Source organism: Podarcis melisellensis (assembly GCF_964234715.1).
Source record: "Podarcis melisellensis genome assembly, chromosome: 6".
NCBI lineage: Eukaryota > Metazoa > Chordata > Lepidosauria > Squamata > Lacertidae > Podarcis > Podarcis melisellensis.
Genome location: NC_138538.1, coordinates 20,217,325 through 20,242,149, shown reverse-complemented (window position 1 = coordinate 20,242,149; position 24,825 = coordinate 20,217,325). Strand labels below are relative to the sequence as shown.

The 24,825-nt window shown below is 43.5% G+C and overlaps 1 protein-coding gene across 1 annotated transcript in view; it reads right to left on the bottom strand.

Annotated features, from left to right (window-relative positions):
* The window catches only part of PREX1 (phosphatidylinositol-3,4,5-trisphosphate dependent Rac exchange factor 1), a 213,386-nt gene that overhangs the window by 51,729 nt on the left and 136,832 nt on the right, over positions 1–24,825 (bottom strand). Inside the window, exons 10-16 of the mRNA XM_081916608.1 lie at positions 24,441–24,588; positions 18,494–18,594; positions 17,243–17,346; positions 16,253–16,302; positions 13,432–13,507; positions 7,347–7,419; positions 2,564–2,706 (exon numbers count right to left, since the gene is read on the bottom strand). Of these exons, the coding sequence (XP_081772734.1) occupies positions 2,564–2,706; positions 7,347–7,419; positions 13,432–13,507; positions 16,253–16,302; positions 17,243–17,346; positions 18,494–18,594; positions 24,441–24,588 (695 nt within the window). The remainder of the gene's footprint in view (positions 1–2,563; positions 2,707–7,346; positions 7,420–13,431; positions 13,508–16,252; positions 16,303–17,242; positions 17,347–18,493; positions 18,595–24,440; positions 24,589–24,825) is intronic.

Sequence of the window (24,825 nt, the reverse complement as noted above, 5' to 3'; positions counted from 1 at the left end):
ATGTGTGAGGTGGCACAAAATGGGACTTGTGACCCATTTGCAAAAAAGCCTGGCTAAAAATAATTGGTCAATAATTCCTCCGAATTGCTTATTTGAACAGGACTTTTTGTTTGTTATTTAATTCTTTTAATCTGCCCTGAATTGCAGATGGAAAGGCACAGTTAAAGCCTTTCAAATTGTTGTTGTTGTTGTTGTTGTAGTTTTATTAACTGCCCTGAACTTCAGTTCGCTGGAAAGGCAAAAGAAAACTCTTTTAATAGGAACAACAATATTTCCCCTTATCATTTAAAGAGCCTGCAGTTAACTGGCAAAACAGAGCATCAGCTGAAAAGGTTCATGCTTGTGAAACTCTTATTCCATTTGAAATCCCCAAGAGTCCCTGCTTCACTGCAGACCTTGAAGTAGGCCCTAAAAATCCATTTGTTTACAAAAGCCTTCTCTTAAATGATGATTATATTCTGTTGCAGTATATGTATTTTAATTGCATTCTTGGTGTTTTATGGTTTTAATTACATATACCATGCATGGGTTTGGCTTTAAAAAGCAGCCAATGAATATTTCTAAGCATATATAAATAAATCAGATCTGTAGACAATGCATAGCAAATGAGAAATATGTCTATTTTATTTTTTTTCAAATTGGGAGGGAAGGGTGGGTGGCCATTGCGGAACGGTTCTTTTAACAACCTCCTGGTATTAAGGGACTCGGCAATACGTAGTGTGATACAGTGCACAGACTGCAAGTTTGAAAACTCATTTTCTCTCTTTGCTAGCTGCAATCAGCACTGTGGCTGGAGGGGAAGAGGCAAGGAAGCAGTGGGGAAAGAAACAACACTGCGGATATGCATGTCTGCTTCAATAAGAAAAATACAGAGCAGCAGCATAAGGGCAGCTGAAGCCATCCACTGGGATACACTTATTCTCCTTAATGGACCTCTGGATCCTTTCCCATGCTTTTTCCAGACACTCTTTACTGCTCTTCCATTTTGCTATTATCCGCAAAGAGTGTGGCACAGGCCCACTGTCAGGAAATAAGCTTGTTTAGACAGAAAAAGAAAAAGGCAATCAAGACTTATAAAATGATCCATTCAAAAGTGCAACAGAATGGAGCTAGAGCTTATAGAATCAGAATAACAGACCTGAGATACCTAGAAATACAGATGTGAATAGAAAACAAGTGGAAAGGAAGTCACTGCTTTGGGCACACATGGTTAAGAAGCACTAACACACAATCGACATCAGTTCTGTAAGTGAAAATGCCCTCACATTGTGTTCCAAAATACAGTGGTACCTCTACTTAAGTTCACCTCAGGTTACATATCCTTCAGGAAGCAGCACCTCCGGTTGTGAATTCCTCGGGATCCAACCAGAGCTCCGGAACAGATTCCGTTCACAACCGGAGGTACCGCTGTAATCTCTTCTTACTTGTTTTCACTTAAAACTGGTTTAAGAGACATTAACGACCCAATCCTACAGAGCTGCTCGTGGATCTATTTATCAGTTGTCAGTATTCCATGACACACTCTGGAATGACCAAAACACATAAGTTTGGATGGAGTAATGCATAGATTTGATTCTCACTGTAGGAAGTCAAGGGGGATAGGGAGGCTAACCACTCCAGATACGTTCCTGAACACGGCCCTGTGCACCCACTATCCATGCAGAAGGCCACTGCTTGGAGAAGGAGAGAGCCTTCTCCCAAAGTAACTTGCACTGGCGGTGCTGTTCCATTCAGTGTGTTGTCTGCAAAGGGATACTAATGAAATAATAATAATAATAATAATTTATTATTTGTACCCCGCCCATCTGGTTGGGTTTCCCTAGCCACTCTGGGCGGCTTCCAACAAAGATGAAAGATACACTAAAATGTCACATATTAAAAACTTCCCTGAACAGGGCTGCCTTCAGATGTCTTCTGAATGTCAGGTAGATGTTTATCGCTTTGACATCTGATGGGAGGGCGCTCCACAGGGCGGGCGCCACTACTGAGAAGGCCCTCTGCCTGGTTCACTGTAACTTGGCCTCTCGCAGTGAGGGAATCGCCAGAAGGCCCTTGGAGCTGGACCTCAGTGTCCGGGCAGAACAATGGGGGAGGAGATGCTCCTTCAGATATACTGGACTGAGGCCGTTTAGGGCTTTAAAGGTCAACACCAACACTTTGAATTGTGCTCGGAAACGTACTGGGAATGAGTCATTAAACATGTGGAAAGGGAGCTTGTTCATGGGGAAAGCCTAAATGGATTGAGTGGGTCACATGCAGGCACCCCTTGCGGAAAGCATGGATATCTAGGGTCAGAGGCAGATGCACATACAGAGTTGGGACAGGACCAGCAGCACTCTTCCTTGTTCACATGATTGCCAATTCACAGATTACATATGAATCAGACAAACAACATGTTAACATTGCAGGGAGAGGAAACTGCAATATATCTCTTGGCAAAGACATGCTTCTTCCCCCAAGAGCTTCACAATCTACAATCTAGTCATACACACATACAGACACAGTCATAATGATGGGCTTTTTAAAAAAAGAAGTAGTAAGTGTTTCAGAAGCTCTTCCTTACCAACAAGCTTTTAGCTAAGATGTTTTCAATCAGCTTGAAGTCGTTTCGCAATGGCTTGCTCTTGGAACTTGTACCTTCCATCTCCTCATCGGCATGAAAGCGGAAATACTGAGACTCGTCTTTGAATTCGCTCTTCTCCAGAACTTGAAACCAAAAAGTGGGAAGCGGGTAGATGGGTCAGTACATGCCAAGCACAACAGGAATATAAAAGCAACATTGCCATTTAAAACAACAACAACAATAACAAACAGATCACCAACATCAACAGACAATCATATATTCTTTGTTCTTACAACTGTCTAACCCACTAGTCTGATCCTCCCAATGAATGAAGTTACATGGTAGAATTCTATATATCCACTTTTCTCTTGCAACATAGATGGAATTGTTTTTGGTTTAAAGGTGACATGTTGCAACTCATTTTGAAGCACATAGCTTTTTGCCCCCTTTTTTGTCTCATCAGTGGGAACTTTCTGAAAGGGCAATAAATAGGGTTTTTTTAAAAAAAAGAAAAAAGAAAAATCACTGTAAAAAATCACACCTTGCTTTGCATATGAAAAGGCAAACATGATTACCAGATGGATGCTAAAGAGCCACGACCCCTTCCCTCTGAATCACATCTCTCCACTCATAACACCTCCACAGAGTTCTCTGATAGCGCTTTCCCTATCCTTCTAGTCTCAGTAGGACAAGCATGCTCTCCTCTGCAGTAGGTCTGACACACTGTCCCTGCAGACGGGCATGAGTCTAGGCTGTGTGTAGCTGACACAGAATTTGAAATATCCAAGGGAGGACACGAAACAACGGCTGCTTTTCATCCATGTCTTGGAAGAACTCCAGTTAGTAAACATAGGTCCATTGTGAGGTTTCCAAAGGCCAGCCAACTCCATAGAAAGATAAGAGAATGGCCATAGAACTACATTAACTTCTCAGCTGTGTCTCTTCTCCTTCAACAGTGTTTTGTTTTTGCTTTAACTATTTTCTTGGCTGGAATTCATTGAACCAGAGAGGTCATGTCCTAATATACTCCTTCATCTTCTGGGGCCATGCCACAGGTTGCAGCTATAACAGCTGAAGTGTGGAAGAAGTATAATAGAAATCTGTAGACGGCTTGCTAGATTTGAAGTCAGTTGACCCATAACCTGCTAGACTTTGGCCACCATCTGTTGTTGATAATGCACCACACTTGGACCACTGTGATCAGCAGAGTATGCACAGGTCCAGCAGAACATCAGAGTTTTCATGCTTTCCAGTAGTCAGTTCCCAATCCATTCTCAGTTGAGAAAACTCCTTTCCCACTCAGTTCAGACCCTCCAAGTGTCCCTATTTTACAGGGATTTATAGAAGTTGTCCCAGTTTCTGATTTGATCCTGGAATGTCCCTATTTTCATTGGAGAAATGTTGGAGGATATGGAACTATGCGACTTCCGAGCTGAGATAAGTAACTATACAACCTTTAGGAGACATCTGAAGGCAGCCCTGTACAGTGGTACCTCTGTTTACGAACTTAATTCATTCTGGAGGTCCGTTCTTAACCTGAAACCATTCTTAACCTGAGGTACCACTTTAGTTAATGGGGCCTCCCGCTGCCAGCACGCAATTTCTGTTCTCATCCTGAGGTAAAGTTCTTAACCCGAGGTACTACTTCCAGGTTACCAGAGTCTGTAACCCGAAGTGTTTGTAACCCGAGCTACCACTGTATATGGATGTTTTTTAATGTTCAATGCTTTATTGTGTTTTTATATATGTCGGAAGCTGCCCAGAGTGGCTGGAGCAACCCAGTCAGATGGGCAGGGTATTAATAATAACGTTGTTGTTGTTGTTGAAGAGAACATCCCCATTTTCATTAGAGAAATGTTGGAGGGTATGTCAGTTCAGTTCAAAGTATAAAGTGTTTATTGTCTCATGCACAGGACAAGCATGAACATCCTAGCTACATTAACTTTAAGAGATGCTGGTACATCATGAACTAATCTATAATAAAGTTCTTCTCGACTTAGAAGTAAACCTTGTAAGGATACAAGTATACAGAGAGATCCACTAGCACTTTACCTTGCTAGCTCACCATACTATACTGAACCCATACAGCATGTAGCCTTCAGGTTCTCTGCTAATCCCTTGCACTGAGCAGAAAACCTCTTCTCAGTGAATACCTGACACTCCTGCCAATGATGCAGAATGCAGCCTTGCCTTTGCGCATGCACACATTCCTTAGAAAAAGGGAGGATGGATGAGTCATGCTCCAGGCATTTAGCCTTGGACTGGTTCTAAGCCACTCAATGCAGTTGATGTTCTAACTCTAAACAGAATCCAGACATGGGGTCTGGGCTGCTCCAAACTATACCAACATGGCTGTTGCATGCAACCTGATAGAATCTTACCAGTTGGAAGGGACCCAAGGCTTAGCTCCTGCAATGCAGGAATCTCAGCTAAAGCATCCATGACAGTTGGCCACCCAACCTCTGCTTAAAAACCTCCAAGGAAGGAGAGTCCACAACCTCTCACAGGAGTATGTGCCAAACAACTCTTACTGTCAGAAAGTCTCCCCCCCCCCCCAAATGTTTAGTCAGAATCTCCTTTCTTGTAACTTGAAGCCACTGCCTTGAGTCCTACCCTCCAGATCAGGAGGAAACACCCATATACCACAAGCTGCTCTCTGTTTTCTTCCCTTTATTTTCTGAGTTCATCCTAAACAAAAGCACTATATATGAACACACCCTGTGGTCACCTCTCCATTGCTGTGACATTTGGTCTAACTGAACAAAAAACAGAGTAGAAGGAAAGTGCATGTTTGTGAGTGGAGACAGTTTTAAGTTCAATACCTAGAACACAGGCCTGGCGCAAGAATGCAGCTGCCAGCCTTTGTTGAGGGCCCAACCTGGAGGCCTGCCAGCATCTCAATGTAAATGATCTTAGGCAGGACCGATGGAAAGGGCCCCTACCTAAGACCATGGAGGGTAACTGCAAGTTAGCAGGGACAAAATGAACCAGTGGTCTAATACAGTGGTACCTCGGGTTACATACGCTTCAGGTTACAGACTCCACTAACCCAAAAATAGTACCTTGGGTTAAGAACTTTGCTTCAGTATGAGAACAGAAATCGTGCTACGGCAGCGTGGCAGCAGCAGGAGGCCCCATTAGCTAAACTGGTGCTTCAGGTTAAGAACAGTTTCAGGTTAAGAACGGACCTCCAGAACGAATTAAGTACAATAACATCATGTATAATGAACTCCACCCACTACTGATGTAGCAAAACTAAACCTCAGCTATTACCTGCTTATCTTCTTACTAAAACATACATACTGCAAGCCATGTAGAGCTTTAGTCACAAAGACACAAACACACCCGTGATTCAAAGAGAACATTTGGAAGAGTAAAAATGATTAAGTTTTCACACATGGAGGTTCAAATTGTAGAGTTTGCCTTTTTTAGAAACAGCTTTCTTTTTATAGCTCTCAAATTGATGTCTGGGGCCACTTCAGTGTCTAGAATACAATAGCAGGGGTGGGAACAGAAAAAGAAGAGGGAAATGAATGACATTAATCAAAAGCTGCCTGACAATGGGCTCAGGGTCTGAGAGCTGCACCATGAACAAAGGAAAGGTGTAGGGAAATGGCTGGATGTGGGGAGATCAGTTTTCATTTGGGGGCAGATCTTCACTGCTGAACGGGAGGCAATCAGGACATAGGGCATTGCTTGCAAATTGTATTTGTGTGTGTGTGTGTGTGTGTGTGTGTGTGAGAGAGAGAGAGAGAGAGAGAGAGAGAGAGAGAGAGAGAGAGAGAGAGGCCTATTCGGTCTAATTTGCTCCCTTATGTGCTTGAAGAGAAATGTTTTATCAGTTGCTTGGAATGGACTGGAGGAGCACTGTTATGCCCCAGCACAGGCAGAGGATCTGCTCAAACTCTACCTCAGACTTTACAGAAGAGGCAAAGATAGAATAAGCGAAGTCAGTGGTGGCACTTTGTTTTTACTTCCTGCTTTTACCCCCTAACGATAGGTAGGGGTATCACAGAAGGTGGGGATAAGCAAGGCAAAGAGACCACATAAATTCACTCACGTCCCCCAAGAGGGCTTTTTTTATGAGGAACTCCCTCCCCCCCCAAAAAAAAAGTGATTTTGAAAAGTAAGAATTTGTCTTTTCAATAATAATTATATTTTTATTAAATTGTTATATTTCTTTTTTTTTTTTCAATTCGACTGCTTCTGTGGGCCCCCTTCTGTGATGTCACGATTCCCAATCCACCCAAAATGTGTCCTTATTTTTTTTAAATTGAATGTAGCCATATTTACACTTTAGCCGCAGTCACTTCCCCACCTTGGCCACTCCCTCTTTGCCATGCAGCCCCTCAGAGTGTTTCGCTCTGGCCTACAAGAAGAGCCTGGCCCAACTCCTGGCAGGTCTATCGGCGTCATCAGTCATCTATAGTTATTTGCAGGCTATTTTCAGGGCACAACTGCCCTTTGCTTATGCAGTGATCGGCGGGGAGCCGGTGGTAGAGGTCCTCCCCTTGGTCTCTTCCAGCTGCATAATCTTCTGCATGAAGCAGAAGATACCCTACAGGTTTGTGTACACCTTGCAGTTTAATGCAGATGGCAAAATGGTTTGACTGTTAAAGGCTTTTGGCTCTCCTTCCATCTTACAGGCCCGGTTCGGTGACTGTTTCGTACTCTGCACTGGTGGCAACATTATGCAGCAGAAGGTTCTGCCACATTTCCTGGTTAATGAGACAATGTGAGGTCCCTGTTAATTGGCTAGGAGAAGGGGCTATTGATGAATTACCATGGTGCATGAAGCCATTGTTGCAGAATCCAACGCCCAGCGCGACAGCTTCCTCCCTCGTCTGACAGTCTCCCTGGTAACAAGAGAGGACAAATGTTACACCTCAGACCACTTCCTAATTCACAGAACTTCCCCCCCCCCCCAGTCTGTGACCGGGTCCCAGCTCTCAAATTAATGCGGCACTCTTTGCAAAGAAACAAAAGTAAGCAATTAAAACGGGACTCCCTTTGCCTGAATCCCATTCATTCCTATATATAGTGCCTCTTGCCTCCCACAGGAATTGGAAGCACAAAGACCAGAGCTCCGGAAAGCAGCTGTTTTAACAGTACAAACACAGCACATTACCTCAATGCAGAGACCTTCTTTAACTGGCAATTGCAATAGTCTGAATTTACTGCCCATTGGCTACAGACAATAAAACACCTCTTTAGAGTAAGAGGCAGCCAAACCCACGATGGAACGAGGGTGAAGACTCCGCATTCTGACTTCCCAAAGGTCAGTTTTAATACAATTTCTATATGACACTGTTGCCCCCCACAGAGAAAACCACGTCTGCTTTAAAAAGAAATAACCCATACCCCTTGCCAGTCACATTATTTGAATGAATGTTAGTTTGCAATATTTCCAGGAATGATGCAATGGGTGTTTCTGGCTGACCTGGAAAAGCAGACAAAAATGTTTGTTTTGGTGCCTGATTTGTGTGGGTAGTCAACTGAAGTAGAACCACACCAGCATAGCTCCATGAGGCCTTTTCCCATGTGTACCGGGCAATTTTACAACCATTAAGTGAACTCCCGTTCCCCATTGAAAGAGATTCTTCTTCGTGTTCCATCCCCATTTAAACCTGGACATACTTTCCCCTTCCGCGGTGATAGCAATAGCTATGTCACACAGCTAAGGAAACTTAACTCCTATCATAACATATTTTGTACTGGAACAGTCAACAGCATTGCTACAACCTATCCATAAATATTTCTTGCTTAGGTCTAAAAGGTAAAGGGACCCCTGACCATTAGGTCCAGTCGTGACCGACTCTGGGGTTGCGGCGCTCATCTCGCTTTATTGGCCAAGGGAGCCGGTGTACAGCTTCTGGGTCATGTGGCCAGCATGACCAAGCCGCTTCTGGCAAACCAGAGCAGCACACGGAAATGCCGTTTACCTTCCCGCCGGAGTGGTACCTATTTATCTACTTGCACTTTGACGTGCTGTCAAACTGCTAGGTTGGCAGGAGCAGGAACCGAGCAACGGGAGCACACACTGTTGTGGGGATTCGAACTGCGGACCTTCTGATCAGCAAGTCCTAGGCTCTGTGGTTTAACCCACAGCGTCACCCATGTCCCTCTGCTTAGGTCTAAAATCTGACTAATCATTTTATTTCAGGAGATCACCATCATGGTGCTCACAGGTCCCAATGCTGTGTTCAGGCCCTGCATGAAGGCTTCCTATAGGCTAATGTGAATGTTCGCTTTGTCAATAATGAATTAAACACCAGCTGTTTGTCCTCCTTGGGCTGGCTGTGCTCAGAACGGCAACTAGTTCACACAAGAGAACCTCAATCTGATCGGTCTAAGGATCTAATAATGTCTCTTGTTGAGACAACTGTGCACCAAACCTGCCTGTTTTAGTTACTGGTACAAAGTGCTGCTATAGAAACTTCTCACCTCATGAGAGGAGAGAAACATAAATTAAGTTTTGGGACTGCTTTGCTTCCCCTTTTTCTGTTGAAGCACTTCCTTTTCCCTGCAACTGAGAGAAGGGGAAAGCAGTTGGGCCACAATGCAAAAAGAAACAAAACAACTTGGTAGCATCAATTCCTTTTTTCGTTTCTAGCTGCTGAAATAGAAGTACTATTTGAAAGGTGAATGGACAACAGCAACTCTTTCCTTGCTGGGGAGAGGTTTGCAATGTGTGCCTGTAGTAATGTGTGCCTGTAGTAGCTGTTAGAACCAATAGCTGCAACAAGTGCAAGGAAACTTAGATAAATGTAGCAGCTGCCATGCATGTAATATGTGAAAACTGAGACTAGGCTGTATTTGTCTTTATACACTAAGACTAGTCCAGTACTGCTTTCAGCTTCAACAAACTCAACAAACACAGAAGCTACTGCTGATTCCTAAAGGACAAACATCACAAAATGCTGCAAGTGTTGACCAGATCTCTTTCTCAATTTTCCTGTAGTACAGGCAAACCAGAGGGTAGTATCAAACTACATGAAACTTTTAGACATTAATATAATTTCTAGGCTTAACTTACATTCTCCCCCCCCCCCCAATACAATTTCCTGCCCCAGGGCTTTCTGTGAGTTAAACGGGGAAATAGTTCATAATCCGCAAGGGGCCATAATGTCATTTTATCTACCCCCAAACTGTGTTTAAATCGAAGAGGAAATGGTTTTTGACACCATTCTTAAGCAAGCCTTTGGGAATCCAATCTGCTTACAAGTAACTGCACGTAAAGTCTTAGAGCAGATGACTTCTCCAGCAAACTTGGCTTGCAGTCATCATAATGCAGCTTGGACTTGGACATTATTTCTTGCAAAACAGCAACTTTCAGGTCAAAGAGGTGACTAAAAATAAAACATTGCAAATCCTCTCCGCATACTCCAGATACCATACAAAGCCTTCCCAAATGGAAAAAGAAGAGCAAAAACAAAGTTTAAGAATGGTTCAGATAACAGAATTTGAATGGCTTACATCTGAGCACAGCTGGAAGCCAGTCTGGGCCTATGGCTGGAACATTGGCAAAGGAGTTGCAGACTACATGGCAAAAGAGCATGTAACTTAGAAATCCACTTAGAATTTCTGGATATTAAGTGGCATATAAATACTTGGAATAATATTGGCTTGTATTCAATGTTGCACCTATGCCTCTTGTTCTGTTGGTGCAAGGATTTTTCTTTGTATAGCAGAACTCACCACAACCACCATACAACCCCTAAATCTCTTCTGGGAGTTCTCCCAAGCCTCCAAAGTAGATATCGGAAGAGCACGGGGAGGAGAGGGAGGGGAATTTCTGTTGTGCAAGGGTAAATCCTTACAGTAATGGAATGAGTGCAGTAGATACCATCCTAATACTTGTCTCTAAATGTTTAGCCTCAACAACAACAAAAATTTAAAAAAAAATTTCTGATTAAAAATGTGCTGTTGTATTATTTGCAGAGTCTGTATGCCACTGATTGCTAGCTACTGGGAATGTCAACAGGACAGGGCTACTGCCTGCATATTCTGCTGGTAGGCATCTAAAAAGCATCTTATTCCTCTATTCAATTATGGCAAAATGTTGCTTTCTCTCCAATGCTTGGCATACAGGACTGACACCACAATCCAAATGAGTTTGATTAGCTTGATCTGCCTGCTAAGTCAAAGGCAGGACCATATAACACCGTTGTAATATAAAGGTATGTGATCTTGTTCTGGAATAGCAATACATGCCCTGCCAGGTTACTCACTTTTTTATTATTAAAGATTAAGCACATTTTAGAACTTAATCCGTGAGAAAATGAAAAGGGGAAGCCAGGAACATACATACATATATCTTGTTTCCAATAGGAGTGGGAGGCATATATTTAAGGGGAAAGCTGACTCTACAGGCCATGTGGGAACACCAAAGTATCCAGAAGGCACGACAGCAGGAAACCCCAGGAAAGTTATGTTTCCTGCTTCTCGAAGTTACAGGACTTATTGCTACATATGCAGCACGTCCATATACATTTCTAGCCACAGCATAGGGGTCATACACTTCTCTTTTGACTAGCAAACTATTTTTCTCTCCAGTATCTATGTAATTTGGGGCACACCAATGCTCTTTTCTAAGGGACGCGGGTGGCGCTGTGGTCTAAACCACAGAGCCTAGGGCTTGCTGATCAGAAGGTTAGCAGTTTGAATCCCTGCGACGGAGTGAGCTCCTTTTGTTCGGTCCCTGCTCCTGCCAACCTATCAGTTCGAAAGCACACAGTGCAAGTAGATAAATAGGTACCGCTCTGGCGGGAAGGTAAACGGCGTTTCCGTGAGCTGCTCTGGTTTGCCAGAAGTGGCTTAGTCATGCTGGCCACATGACCCGGAAGCTGTCTGCGGACAAACGCCAGCTCCCTCGGCCTATAGAGTGAGATGAGCGCTGCAACCCCAGAGTCATCTGCGACTGGACCTAACCGTCAGTTGTCCTTTACCTTTTTTTAATGCTCTTTTCAGCACTTGCTTTGAGCCAGGCCAATGGTTATACACTGTCCACCATTGACACAGTATTGAATAGCTCAGTCAGGCGAACATGAGATTCTTCATATCAAGGTTGTGGGTTCAAGTACCACTCTGGATGAAAAGATTCCTGCATTGTAGGGGGTTGGACTAGATGACCCTTGTGGTCCCCCCTTCCAACCCTACGATTCTATGATTCCCTGAAATCCTGGAGAACTATTGTCACTAAGTGTCAACAATATTGACCAAGACTGGCTAACGGTCTGTATTGGTCCAAAAAATAGCGTCATAACTAGTTATTTCTACTCTGGGACACTCACCCAATTTTACAGCCTTGAGAAATTGGAACTTGGTTGAGCCAATAATGAGCTCTGGCCATTAATGGTCCAACTGTTCAAATTCCAAGTCTTTCAGCTCAGATAGTCTACACCTGGTCAGATGTTGGCATGTTGCTACAACCCTATGCCAAATTTCTCTCTCTTTTTTCCTCCCACATCAACAGTGTGCAGTGGCTGAACGTGCTTTCTTGTGTTAGGCTGACAACATGAACTGTAATGAGGACACTCCAATGGGTCAGCTAACCCTACTAAGCCTCTGAATAAGAGGACATTACATAATGCTAAGTTTATGTAATATATTACAACTTCAATTGCCAACATGTTTAATGATATTTGACGCCCATTCTGTGCTCTTATAGAAGTTAAGCACAGAGAAGGCGCGCCTGTCATCTCACATTACATAGCTGCTTTCAAAAGTTCTCTCAACTCTGGCTATATCTTGTACACAAAAATCAACAAGTTCATTGAGGGGGTGAACATGGACGAAAAATTATATACTCAATAAGGCAGAAAGTGTCTCTTACATGATTGCTTCTCTGGATCTTTAGATATTGATGTGGAAATGAAAACCAGACTCTTCCATTAGTAAGTGATCTCCTTGGCTGTTTGAGCCCAAATTACAAACAGAAGGAACAGTTCTTCAAAACTCTGCCAAGCAATTAAATCTAAACGAGTATAGGGCTAACTTATTTGAAAAATGAAAACTTAAGATATTTATTTGTGCTGGATTCATATGAAGGCTTACTCAGAAGTAAGACCCACTGTGTTCACTGATACTTACTCTAAGGTAAGTTTGCAAAGGACTGCAGTTTGGGTCAAAAATAATAGTATTTTCCATAGTTTTCAGTATCCAAAAATGGCTCTATTGGAAGCAGATTTTTAATAGTTAGCTATGGCATTAGCCCACTACAGGTGTGTATGGTTTATGGGGTGTTAGGGGAGGTGGAATACTTCTGGTGGGAGACACACTGTGCTCATTCTCGGGTAGTTTGTCCACCTTTGGTCGCCACCATACACTCAACTCTCACCTGTGGCTCCTATAAGCTGTAGGCATGCGAAAGTGACCAAATCCTGAGAATGGCTTCGACTGGCCGGCTAAACCAGGTGAGGGTAGCCAATGGGTCTCAAACCCTCAGTGCAGGACTTCCCCTGCATGCAAAGACAGGCTCTGGTGCATTGAATGGATAAGACCAATAATGGGTCCAACATGTGCATGTGATGCAGAGAGAAGTGAGGGGCAGATGAAGCACATCAACCTGGGAAGGTAGCCCACCTGGGAGAAGGAAAACTCTGATCCTAAACCTCTACTGCCTTGTGGGATATCTTCAGGAGAAGAAAAGGCTATAAACCCTACGTAAATCCGGAGTGGAGCCCTTAAGACAGTTGGATGGCACCTTGTAATGCCTCCTTTTGGCAACTCCTGCAGCCAAGCTGGTGCCAACCATCTTTCTCTGCTTTCCTTTGGACCACATTAGCGAGGCTGATGCTTCAGTGTAATAAAACTGTGAAAGGTGCAACAGCTGAAGCAAACCATCAACATGCATATGCTGTCATTACCTGAGCAATCAGCCAATCCACCAGCTTGCTTGCTGGGATCACTGACTTGTAGGTCTTCAAGTGGTAGTCTCGGTCTCTACAGAAAGAAAAATGCAAAGCTCATTAACAACGTGGTTGTTAGTAACACGAACAATGCCGTAACTTAGGCAGGAAGAGTAATTATAGAAAGGAGATTTCTCTATGTAATTTATAGTTCCACTAATGTGATCACCACATTGAAATTCTTGGCAGTACCCATGGACATTCCACGCAGGGCAGGGAATCCCAGGCATTACTAGGATGCTCCCACTGAACTCCAGCAATTCATACCAGTCTTAAATCTGTTGGTATGTATAGCATTTGTTGGTATGTATGTACATTTATTATTATTTATTATTAGCTAATAAAGGGTTTTGTTTACAGTTCTCCCTGGATACTAATTTCTACCCACCTTCCTAGTACAGAAAGCAATACTTGTTCTTGCATGTTGTTCGCTTAATGCTGTTGGAGCTGATGTATTCAAAAGAAGCCCCTAATGGTATGCCCCAAGGTCAGTAACATTTTCTCAGCTGAAGCGATTATCATTTTTTGAAGTGTGTATGAATCATTTGCTTAATGGATGAAATACACATGTGTGGAAGCATGAGTGTGCACACACAAACACACTCCAGCACCACTTTCCCCTGGGGTTACAGTGTCTTCAATTAAACAGAATTCCGATTCATGAAATGTCTTTGTGCTCCAGGTGCTATTTGCATGACAGTGATTTGTCACTCACAACACCACATCTGCTCCATAACTGGGAAATAAGAGGTCAACTGCAAAAAAAAAAGGGAGGGATGGTTGCAACTTCTTCCTTTTAGCGAGCATTGCAACAAGGCTTGTTTTCCTCATTCTAAGAATTTGTTTTATGTGATCAGCAGCATTTGGTTTAAGAAACAAACAGACCATGTGCCCATGTATTCCTTTTTCAAGCATGGCTAGCTATAGTGCCCATCTGAAAGCTAAAACAGGGAATCGTTATATTTCAATACTTCAAATAAGCAGAGAATGTTTTACAAATAATGTTGCACATATGAGGAAATAATGTTTAAACAATGTGCCAAAGTAAGAATTATTTTCCAAGATTACCTCCTATGAATGTTTCACTTTGACCCAGTAGATTGTATCTCAATTCCTGGATTCTACCAAATGAAATGATCTGGCACTTATTCCATAAATATTATATATCAGTTGCTTTAGTTTCTGACTGAATTGGGAGTACGGTTATGATAAAAGGAGGAAAACACGTCTTACCAAACATGTTTGGTGGAAGTAAGCTGAATTTCAGCAATACAAGCTGGTAATGTCTCTGAGATCTGTGTACTTAAAAAGACTAGCAATTGGTATATGGCAGTCAGGATGCTCAATGAGAAATAAGATAGAGGCCAATCAAACTGTGGAGCTGCTTGGAGATTCATGGAAATAACGGTGTATGTCATAAACACGAATCAGTTTGTTGTACAAGTATCTCACCCTGTGCTCAGAGGATAGGAACAAAAGAATGTCCGACATAATGGCTGTGATGTCCTAGGACAGGGATGGGGAATTCATGGTCTCCAGATGTTGTTGAACTGCAACTCCCAGCATCCCTGGCCATCAGCTGTGCTGGTGAGTGTCTAACAACATCTGGAGGGCCATGGAACCAAATGAAGTTTATTAAAACAATACAAAATACAAAACCTATTGGCACAGCTACTCTTGCTAACTGGAACCTAAAGCTTAAACCTGTTCCTGTTAATGTAGAGGACACAGGACTAAGAGAGATGGCCCTTGCCACTAAGTGCTCATAACTTATCTTTGAAGGAGAATCCTTCAAAGCTCTACACTGCCCAGAATGGTCCATTCCTCATGGGAAACCCCCAGGGCTGTGGGCACCTAGCTATCGCTGGCAACCAGGGGTCATGTAGACTTGCAAGCTACCACAACCCCCAGCTGTGGGGAGTCCAGAAGGTTCCTTGGTTTTCTGAGGCATTCCAGGCTGAGCTAGAGCAGAGGTTTGATCAAACACAGGAATGAGCCTACCATTAGATAGCTCAATTGGTAGAACCTGAGACTCTTTCGTCTCAGTGTAGTGGGTTCGAGCCCCACGTTAGGCAAAAGATTCCTGCAATGCAGGGGGTTGGACTAGATGACCCTTCATGGTCTCTTCTGACTCTATGATTCTATGTTGCAGTGGTGGTGACAAAGGCAACATATTCCTCAGTGAACTGCACAGCAAAGGCGTAATAGACTGGTAAGTCAGATGGATTCAGACCAGTGTGGTATAATTTGAGAAATTTATCATCCATGATGAATGTGATGCCACAATTAGTGCAGGTCCATTGGAAGTCCCTGGAGCATCATCTAGCTACAACCTGTGGATCAGTTCCAGGTGTTGCAGTTTGAGGACGTGGAACTACATCCTTGCTCATTATGACTAGTGAAATCTAGGATGAAGAGATTTGCTTGATGGGTCTAGGAAGTGGCTAATTCTTAGGAATCTCGGTTTTGTCTTTTCCCCCCAAGCAATTCTGATGCCCTTATGAATTTGCAATCGTGGTGGCAAAAGCCAAGGGGTTTTTTTGAGTAAGATTCCCAGGGGTCAGAATATGACTTTGGTGTCCCACGTGGCAATCTGCCTCCAAAGATGTGAGCTACCCTGATCCGCACCTCTCAGAGTAACATGCAGAACAGCCTGCATCTCCCAAGCAGACAAGGGCTTTACTACATTTACATAAGGGAAGGGAAGCGATTTCAACTGATGTGACGTAGGCAGCAGCAAGACAGGCAAAACATGAAAGCATTGTGATAATATACTTACTTTATCACCGGAGTGTAAAGACTGTGGAGGCGGCAGTAGAGCCTCACACCCTGCAGAGACAAATGAACGCAGGCTTGAAATTTCAAAACATATATAATATTATCTAAAACACATGTGGAGGACCTGCAGCAGTGAGTCTGGCTAATTTTTCTCTCCAGGCATTTAGCGGCACCTTATTGCTGTTTATTTGCTGCACTTGTACTGATTCTTACCCGGTGGTTGATGAAGCTTGTGGATTTTTGTGGTGTTTTATTAAATTACTGTTTTGACTTGTATAATTAGCCTTGAGGATCTTACGGTCAAAATGGCAGGATAAAAATATCATACACAAACAAACAAACAATTAAAATGCAGCAACAGTTTGCTGACCTTTGCATACCAATCCTAAATGTAAAAACATGTAAGTTTTGCTGACTCTGCATATAAAGACACACAAACATACATGCACACGCACACTTTAAAGTAAGCTACTTTCATTCAGCTATTGACCATGAGGTTTTATATTTCTGGTCTTCCACTCTAAAACATCTGACCTTATTTTGACATAGACTGTACAGAACATCTCCGTGTATGGCTACATAAAAGTTGCTGCAGCTTCTTCCTGCTGAATGAGATAGTCTAATATTCATGGAGAAAGAGGGGAAAAGGAGTGAATCTCTTTCAGTCTCTTAAAGAGCAATCCAACCCAGAGCAATGGTTTGGGCGGAAGGCTCTTTCTCCCCAGTTTATCCACTTCAGCCAGGCTTCTGCCAGATGCAAGGGCATGAGGCCTGCTGGAAGCATCCCTGCCTGTGAGGACCACTTGGAAGTCCTGAAAAGGGCATTCCAAGGGCGGGGTTGAGCTGACTCAGGATCCACTAGATCCCCTGATCTCTTGTGCAATTGCACTGGGCCCAGAATAGCAATTTGAACAGTGCGTCAAAGCAGATTGCGAATAAGCTCATTGTTATAACAAACTGGCTATGCCACAACGTCAACCCAGAAACATACCTTGGACATGATGTCTTCCAATTCGCTCCTTGGCTTGTAAGTCCCATCATCATAGCGAAACCTGTACATCACCTGCTCGTTCTTGAACTGGTGCTTATCTGAAACTGAAGCAGCAGAACAATAAACCAGCAACCTCTGGAGGACCACAAATCCCCCAACTATGAAGTAATGTATTCTGTTCTTGGGACAATGGCTTGGAAGCAAATGAAGGCAGCAACTACTCTTCTCTTGCTTTTTCACAGTGTTAGGAAAAACACCCCTGACATTGTAATACAAAAAAGATTATCAAAGACATCAGGCAAGCTTAATCAAATGACTTCCCAGTTAAGAATTGGGTTGAGATCATTTGCTCTGAAACTGAGGCAACTGAAGGTTTGGGACCTGAGGTAGAAAACATATGGGTGCTTTGAAGTGTATTTTCCAACCATGTGCACCTGAGGGATGGAAGAGGAATCCCTGCTGCATAAATGACAAGAGGATGTATGGCTTTCTGCAATAGTAATAAAAAGCAAAAGAAGAAAACTAGCCCGTCTTTAAAAAGAAAAACCCTGCAATCTGGCCATCCTACAAACAAACAAACAAACAGGGTACCATTTCACACATTACTCTGAAGCAAGCCCTGTTTTTGCACAAAATATACACTCAGAAAGCTGAATCCAATTATATTACAAGAAATGTACCTATATGGCACACAGGCTCGCTGCAGTATCTCTTTCTTTTCATATGTACTCTGAGTGAAAACAATGCAACCAACTCTAATAACAGAATTCAACAATGGCAATTCACTGTAGTCACAGTTTCAAAAGAATCCGCTCAGTTAACAGTGATCCATTTTGCATGGGGGGTCCAATCTAAGTGCGCCCCACCACCATTTCGCCCTCTTCAGGGCCCAAAAGACCCGCACATCAGCGTTCACACATCAATTGGATGTGCCTAAAATGGTCAGCACCTGTACTAACAAGTTTGGGGCCCTTCAGCTGCAGAGGGCCCTAATTCTGAACACACCACACATACCTATGAGTCTGCTCCTGCACTGAAGTATTTAGAGTGAATACTGATTTGTAATGTATTGATGTTTAGAAAACTCTTCCCGTTAGATAAAGAGAAAAATCTCAAAGTTGAGACATTGAAATATTGGTTGCTGAGGCCTGAACAACATGCGGTTGGTGCTCTTAAAATAAAAATCCATCACTACTTCTCAGTACACTACTACACCCGATATGATCTTTTGCTTCCGTGCAAAGCACTCACCATGATGAATGATGCCATTCTCCAGCAGAGCTTGTCCCAGGTTGACCCCTTCTTCCGGTTTGCTTATCTCCCCAATTTCTATGAGCCAAGATACAAACTCGCTGTAGAGAGAAGAGGAGCAACAAATGCAATTAACTCTCTGTTCCCTTTGGCCAAGAAGATCAACGCACAAGATGTGAACTGTCTAAGTGAAGCAACGCATGTCAACACGAGGGTTAGTGTAGTGTAAGTGGCTGGAGTATAGGACTAGGACCTAGGAGACCCCATTCACTCACAAGTAAATAAAGCGCAACCAATTGTACAATAAATTGCAACAATAATTAAGACATTTAACACAAGATTTCCATGAGATAAGTTGTTTTAATTTACACATTACAGGGGGGAGATGGAAACTCAACTTGGGATTGCCATATTGGGTGGCAACCCCGTGTTTCTTATAAGGTGTAATTCTACCCTAATTCTGAACGAATGGCTGCAGTGCAGTGCTGTAATATGCAAACCAGAACTCAAATCTGGACAGAATACAAATGAATGCAACAGTGAATGAAGGAAGGAGAGAGAGAGAGAGAGAGAGAGAGAGAGAGAGAGAGAGAGAGAGAGAGAGAGAGAGAATGAGAATATTATTACAGAAAGAAATAAACTTGATGAATGGGGCACTGTCAGTGCTCTGATGGGATGTGGCCGTTTGCCAACATGAGCAGCAATTATTCTACAACTGCGCAAAAATCCAGACCGAACATGAAAAGGATTTCTGAAAGGCAGAGCAATGCAGAGGAAATCTGTGTTCAATAAAAAAGCTGTAACTCTTCCAGTTTGTGTAGGTTTGTTGCTTATCAAAACCAGCAACCATGCATCCAATTACACGGCCTCGGGTGCCCCATTTCAGCCTGTATTTAGGAAGAGTTGACTCATCTAAGCTGCAGGTAGTTCATTAAAAGAAGAAAAGGGAAAGTTACAGTTGCTTCGGCTTGGGTTAGGGGAATGTAAATGAAGGCTTTTCAAAGTAGTTTCTGCACCTTTAGACCCGTTTGACTTAACAAAACTACATCAGACTTTATAAATTTGGCATAACTCTGCACTGGAATGTGTAGATGATAACCGCCGCTCACCAGAATTTTGAGAGCTGTTGCTCTGGAAGCTGTGAAATACTTTTTAATGCCTTTTAAAATGGTGCTTACCCCTGCTTTACTGTTTTATTGCTTTATGCTGTTGCAAATGGGCTTGCATATAACCAGTGTTTCGTTGCTAATGGCTCTCACAATCAATTTCAATACTCCATGGCAGGGAAGCACAAAACAGGAAATAAAACTGACTTACAAGGCTAGTGTTCTAAAAGCAGAAGAGTAAACCAACAAAGGGGATGGTTGTGAAATCAAAACATTCAAAAGCACATGATGGGAGTGACCAGCTTGCTTCAAGCCAAGATGACTTTATGAGCAATCAGGTCTAGCTAGACTGGGGCTTTGCCTTTGACTGCTCCTCCATACAAATAAAACCCCTGCACACAAAATGGCAAAGCCGGAACACCGTTTTCTTACATACTAGTTCTCTATATGAAAGGATTTGGTTTGTAAATAAAGGAAGTTCAATTAATCATCTGAGCTCCACCTACAGTGTGAAGCTGTACAGCTTGACACAACTTCACCACCTCAAACTATGTTTCGACTAGTAAGTCCCAAACCGTGTGCCATGCGAGTGCTGCTTTTGCACTGTGAGACAGATCAATGAACTAACAGCTCATAGGAGCTCAAAGTACCTGGTCACGGCTGGTTAGCCTTGCTTCCTGTCAATCATGCTCAGCCCATAACAGTTACCTGTTGCATCACTACGTTGGATTTCTGATCACTGCTGATGCAAAATCACAGCAAAATTAGGTAAAGGTAAAGGGACCCCTGACCATTAGGTCCAGTCGTGGCCGACTCTGGGGTTGCGGCGCTCATCTCGCTTTATTGGCCGAGGGAGCTGGCATACAGCTTCCAGGTCATGTGGCCAGCATGACTAAGCCGCTTCTGGCGAACCAGAGCAGCGCATGGAAACAGCGTTTACCTTCCCGCTGGAGTGGTACCTATTTATCTACTTGCACTTTGACATGCTTTCGAACTGCTAGGTTGGCAGGAGCTGGGACCAAGCAATGGGAGCTCACCCTGTCGCGGGGATTCGAACCACCAACCTTCTGATCCGCAAGTCCTAGGCTCTGTGGTTTAACCCACAGCGCCACCCGCATCCCACAGCAAAATTACCTAATCTCAAAAGACGGGTGCATCTCTGCATGAGTCACTCTCCTCTTTCCAAGCAAGTGATGCACTCAGAACACTAACACCTGCAGAAGTGCAGAGGACCTCCGAACACAGGGGGGGCGGGGCGGTCCGTCCCGGGTGTTGCCACTGAAGGGGTGACAAAATGTCGGGCAGCACTCACTGCAGGCCTGCAGTGCGCCTGAGCCACGCGTCTCTCCTGGGAGTGATGAAGTGGCTTGGGCGCCCGCAGGCTCCATGTTGCCCTAAAAGGTCCACCCGCCACCTCCCCCTCAGTTGTAGGGTGGCTGAGTGGCAGGCAGACTCCTCGGAGGCCCCATAGAGTGTCCTGCCCCAGGCAGCTGGCCCCGCCCCTGGGCGCAGGACACATGCACCGCCCCAGGCACCCGATTGGCTTGCTCCACCGCTGTCTGAACACAGCTAATCCTTACTCTTTCACAGATCAAACATTTGGTTTTTAGAGTGTGAGAGTGAAGGGTTTCTTCATTTACAATTCGAAAAAGAAGTGTGCTGAAACACTTAAGCATACACTTGTAGCACCAGGGTATTTTAGTTCAGGCAGCATAGCTGAAAAAGTTGGTGTTCTCAGAGAATACTTAAGAGTACATCTGAAACCAGGCTGCTTGAAGGCTGTTTAGCAGCTTGTAAAACGGGGTATTTCAGCTGTTACAAGGGGTCTGCAAACGTTTTTCTGAAAATAAATGAAAAATGAAAGGAACGAGCCCTGCTCATTTCAGTATTGAAATGAATAGAAATTAAAACAAATGAGCTTCCAATGAAAAACCTACTCATTCATTTGATTCATCTCTCATTAGTTTCTAATGTGTTGGAAAATTGAAACACCCTGGAACAAACTTTACAGGCCATAGAAAGCACACACACACACACACACACGTTGCTCCAGCAAGGTTCAATGAAAGGTGGGAGGTGCTTCAGAGAGCAGTTTGCCAAGCTGCTCTCTGAAGCAACCCACTCCATTAAACTTCACTGGAGTGGTGTTAAAAGGACCGGACCAGCAGTAAGCAGGATTGCCTCCTCTCTCAATGGGGGACAAGGCGATTTTGCTTAGGTCTGAGTTCAGAAGTGCAAAAAAGTTCTGAATTCAGCAGGATCACTCTCCCTTCCCATTGGCTGAAATGAAGAAGGAGTGATCCTGCCTAATGCTGGGTCCCCACTACAAAGCCTCCTGATAACCAGCTGCTTGTATATGAAAAAGTGGTTTGGCTTATTACTGTAACTGTTCGGGGGGGGGGATTATTTGAGTGTTCTATGGAAGACATTGCAATTGTTTAAAGGATTGCCCCTAGAAATGTTCCACTGATAATCCATCCCAAATGTGCTTACAAGCTGCCTGTCCAATGTTATTTGTATTAGAAAAACAAAACAAAACAAAATCGAAACTTAGCAAATGGTCCATACTGTTGTACTACTCAAGTCTAGTAGCACTTCATTTAGGAACTTAACCTGACAGCACAACAACCGCTCATGAAAAGGAACAAGGGAGGAATAGGGAGCTGATTGACTTGCAGCAGAGGTGTGCTCACAAGGATGCAAAATACAACACGAGAAAGAACTTTTGAGTTGATCCATGAGGAAAGGTTAGTAAGGTCAAGGAAGAAAGGAGTGAGGCTGACAGTTCTGCATACAGACAGAACTGTAAAACAAACTAGAAAAGCACACTTTGACATGTTTGACAAGAAACTTCTTTGCTATTTTGAGTTCCAAATAGCAAAAAAAAAATGTGCAGCTCAAGTCTGAAGTGGAGGGAATGTCTAAGAATAGGTCAGATATGAAATGACAGGTTTGCAATAGTGCATTTTGAAGTTCATTGGCTTAGCCCTGCTGGGTGGTCAGGACCAGAATAGCAGCAGAGCTGCTATGGTTTGAAATCCACAAAGATTTTTCTTCTTTCTTTTTCATGCTTAGAAGGATTAAGAAGCTACGGCTGAAATAGCAAGTTTGCTTCAGGGGAAGCTTAAAGCACACTGATAGCTCACGATGCACATCTGCAACAAGAGTGTGGAAAGGAGCAAGCTTTGGGTTGGGGCTGTGGTGAAAAAATGTGTCTAGCCAGCCACAGATGGACCTCTTTACTGCTGTTGCCAGGCCGGGCTGGTAAAAATGAGCAGCATACACTATGAAATATATAAAATTTCCAAAGCAATGTGATTAAAAAGCAGGGTGGACAAGCAATTCTGCCACTACAATTGGCAAAACTAATAGCAGAAACCCTGTTCCTCCCACAGTTATGAGGATACAACACTATGGAGACTTCTCTTCACATTGGTCATGTCCACATGTAATGCTAAGCCAAGCCGCTGCTTAGTGCACATGTGAGGCCTACTGGGTAGGAGACGGCAACCACTTTGTTCTTCACCAATCCTTTTAGCTCAGTTCTGCATGTGTCATCTCAGTGGAGTCACTAGGGTGCATGAGGCACTGCCCCACCAACCTCAGTCTGCCCTCAGCCAGTGCCCCACCTGCCTATCACCTCACTTACAACCAATCAGGGGGTGGCTCTGCCTGTCATTGGCTCTGGCTCTACCTAATGCTGATGCTCTGTGCTTTCTGCCCTGCCCAACCCAATGGCTACCAACCACCACTGTGTAGGTTTCATGGCTAAGCTCTCACCTTCCTAACCACAAGCTGCAACCATGGTCTGTTATTGGCTACAGCTCATGGCTAAAGAGGAGAGCTTAGTCACAAGCCTAAGGTTCAGCAATGTGCTAGGCCAAACCATGGTTTAGTTGCTATGCTAAACTAGAAGAACCAGGGGAAAACTAGAAGACCCAAGGTGCTAACCCTGTCAATGCAGGGTTGAAAATATCTCTCCTTCTAAGACACAGGCCAATGTTTGAGCTGTTTCTCTGACATGCTAGAAACACTTGTCCTTCCTTCAAGTCTGCCCATCAATCAAGCACAAGGACACAGCAACAGTATGGCCATGAAACTGTTTGGTGGAACCTAACACAGATGGAACAAATGCCCCTGAAAAAAAACTTCCTGGCTGATAATTTCCGTATTAATCAGCCAAACTGGAAAAGTCCTCTGAGATTACTTCCTGTGACTCTCTGGTTCATGTGGGGCATTGAAGCATACTGGAAGTGTGAATATCTTATCTAATCTCTTCTTGTCAAATGCCTCCTGTCTGCATTCTTTTCCCCTTCCACCTCAAAAGTCTTTCCAAGGCTGAAATCTGCACTATTCAAAATTGTTTCCGAATGCCCAGGAAAAATCCTGCATAAATTTAACAATAACCCCATTGTTAAATTTATGCATCTGGGTTTGATATGGAGACCACGACAATTCTAAGTGAGTCCTGTAAGAGTATCTTTTAAAGCATTTTCTTCCGTGCAAAACAAAGGAAGATCATGGATTGTCAAAAACATTTCCAACCCATAATTCAAGCGAGTGTCGTTTCTCAACCTCCCTGCAAATTTGGATTGATGTTTGCAAGTCGTCTTCCCCTACCCACCCCCCGCTGGAATTTGCTGCCATTGCGTAGTCCAAGGGCATTAAGCAGGAATGAATGATTAATTTTAATAAACTAATTGTAATGGAGGTTAAAGACCCTTCCAATTAAATCCCATCAAAGCACATCTGATTTGGCTTCACAATACTGTCCACAGAAAACCCACAGTCCTTTCCGTTAATTGGAATGAAAAGGCCTTTTCAACCCAAAAGCCACTTACTTGCCAAGAAAGCACTTGGGAACAGTGCTTAATTTTCTTCTCCTGTCTTTGATAAGGCTCACTTTCTTGTTCATCATCATGTGATACAGCTTCTCCCCTTTCTCGGCGATCATGACGTACGCATCCCTCTCCATGCCCAACTTCAGACCTGGAATACAGAAGCAGGGTCTCCCTCAAAAGCTTCTCAGATGAAAGAAAGGATTTGCTCAAAGACCAACAAGACGTGTTCCCACCCCACCCACCCTTGCTGGAAATTAATTTAATAAACATGGTAGGGAAAACTTGGGGAACTGCCTAATTTATTACTTCAGCTCAGAAACTGGAAGCCTCTGGATGAAATCCAAACCTATGAGGTATATGATTTTTTTCTCCCAATTGCCAACCC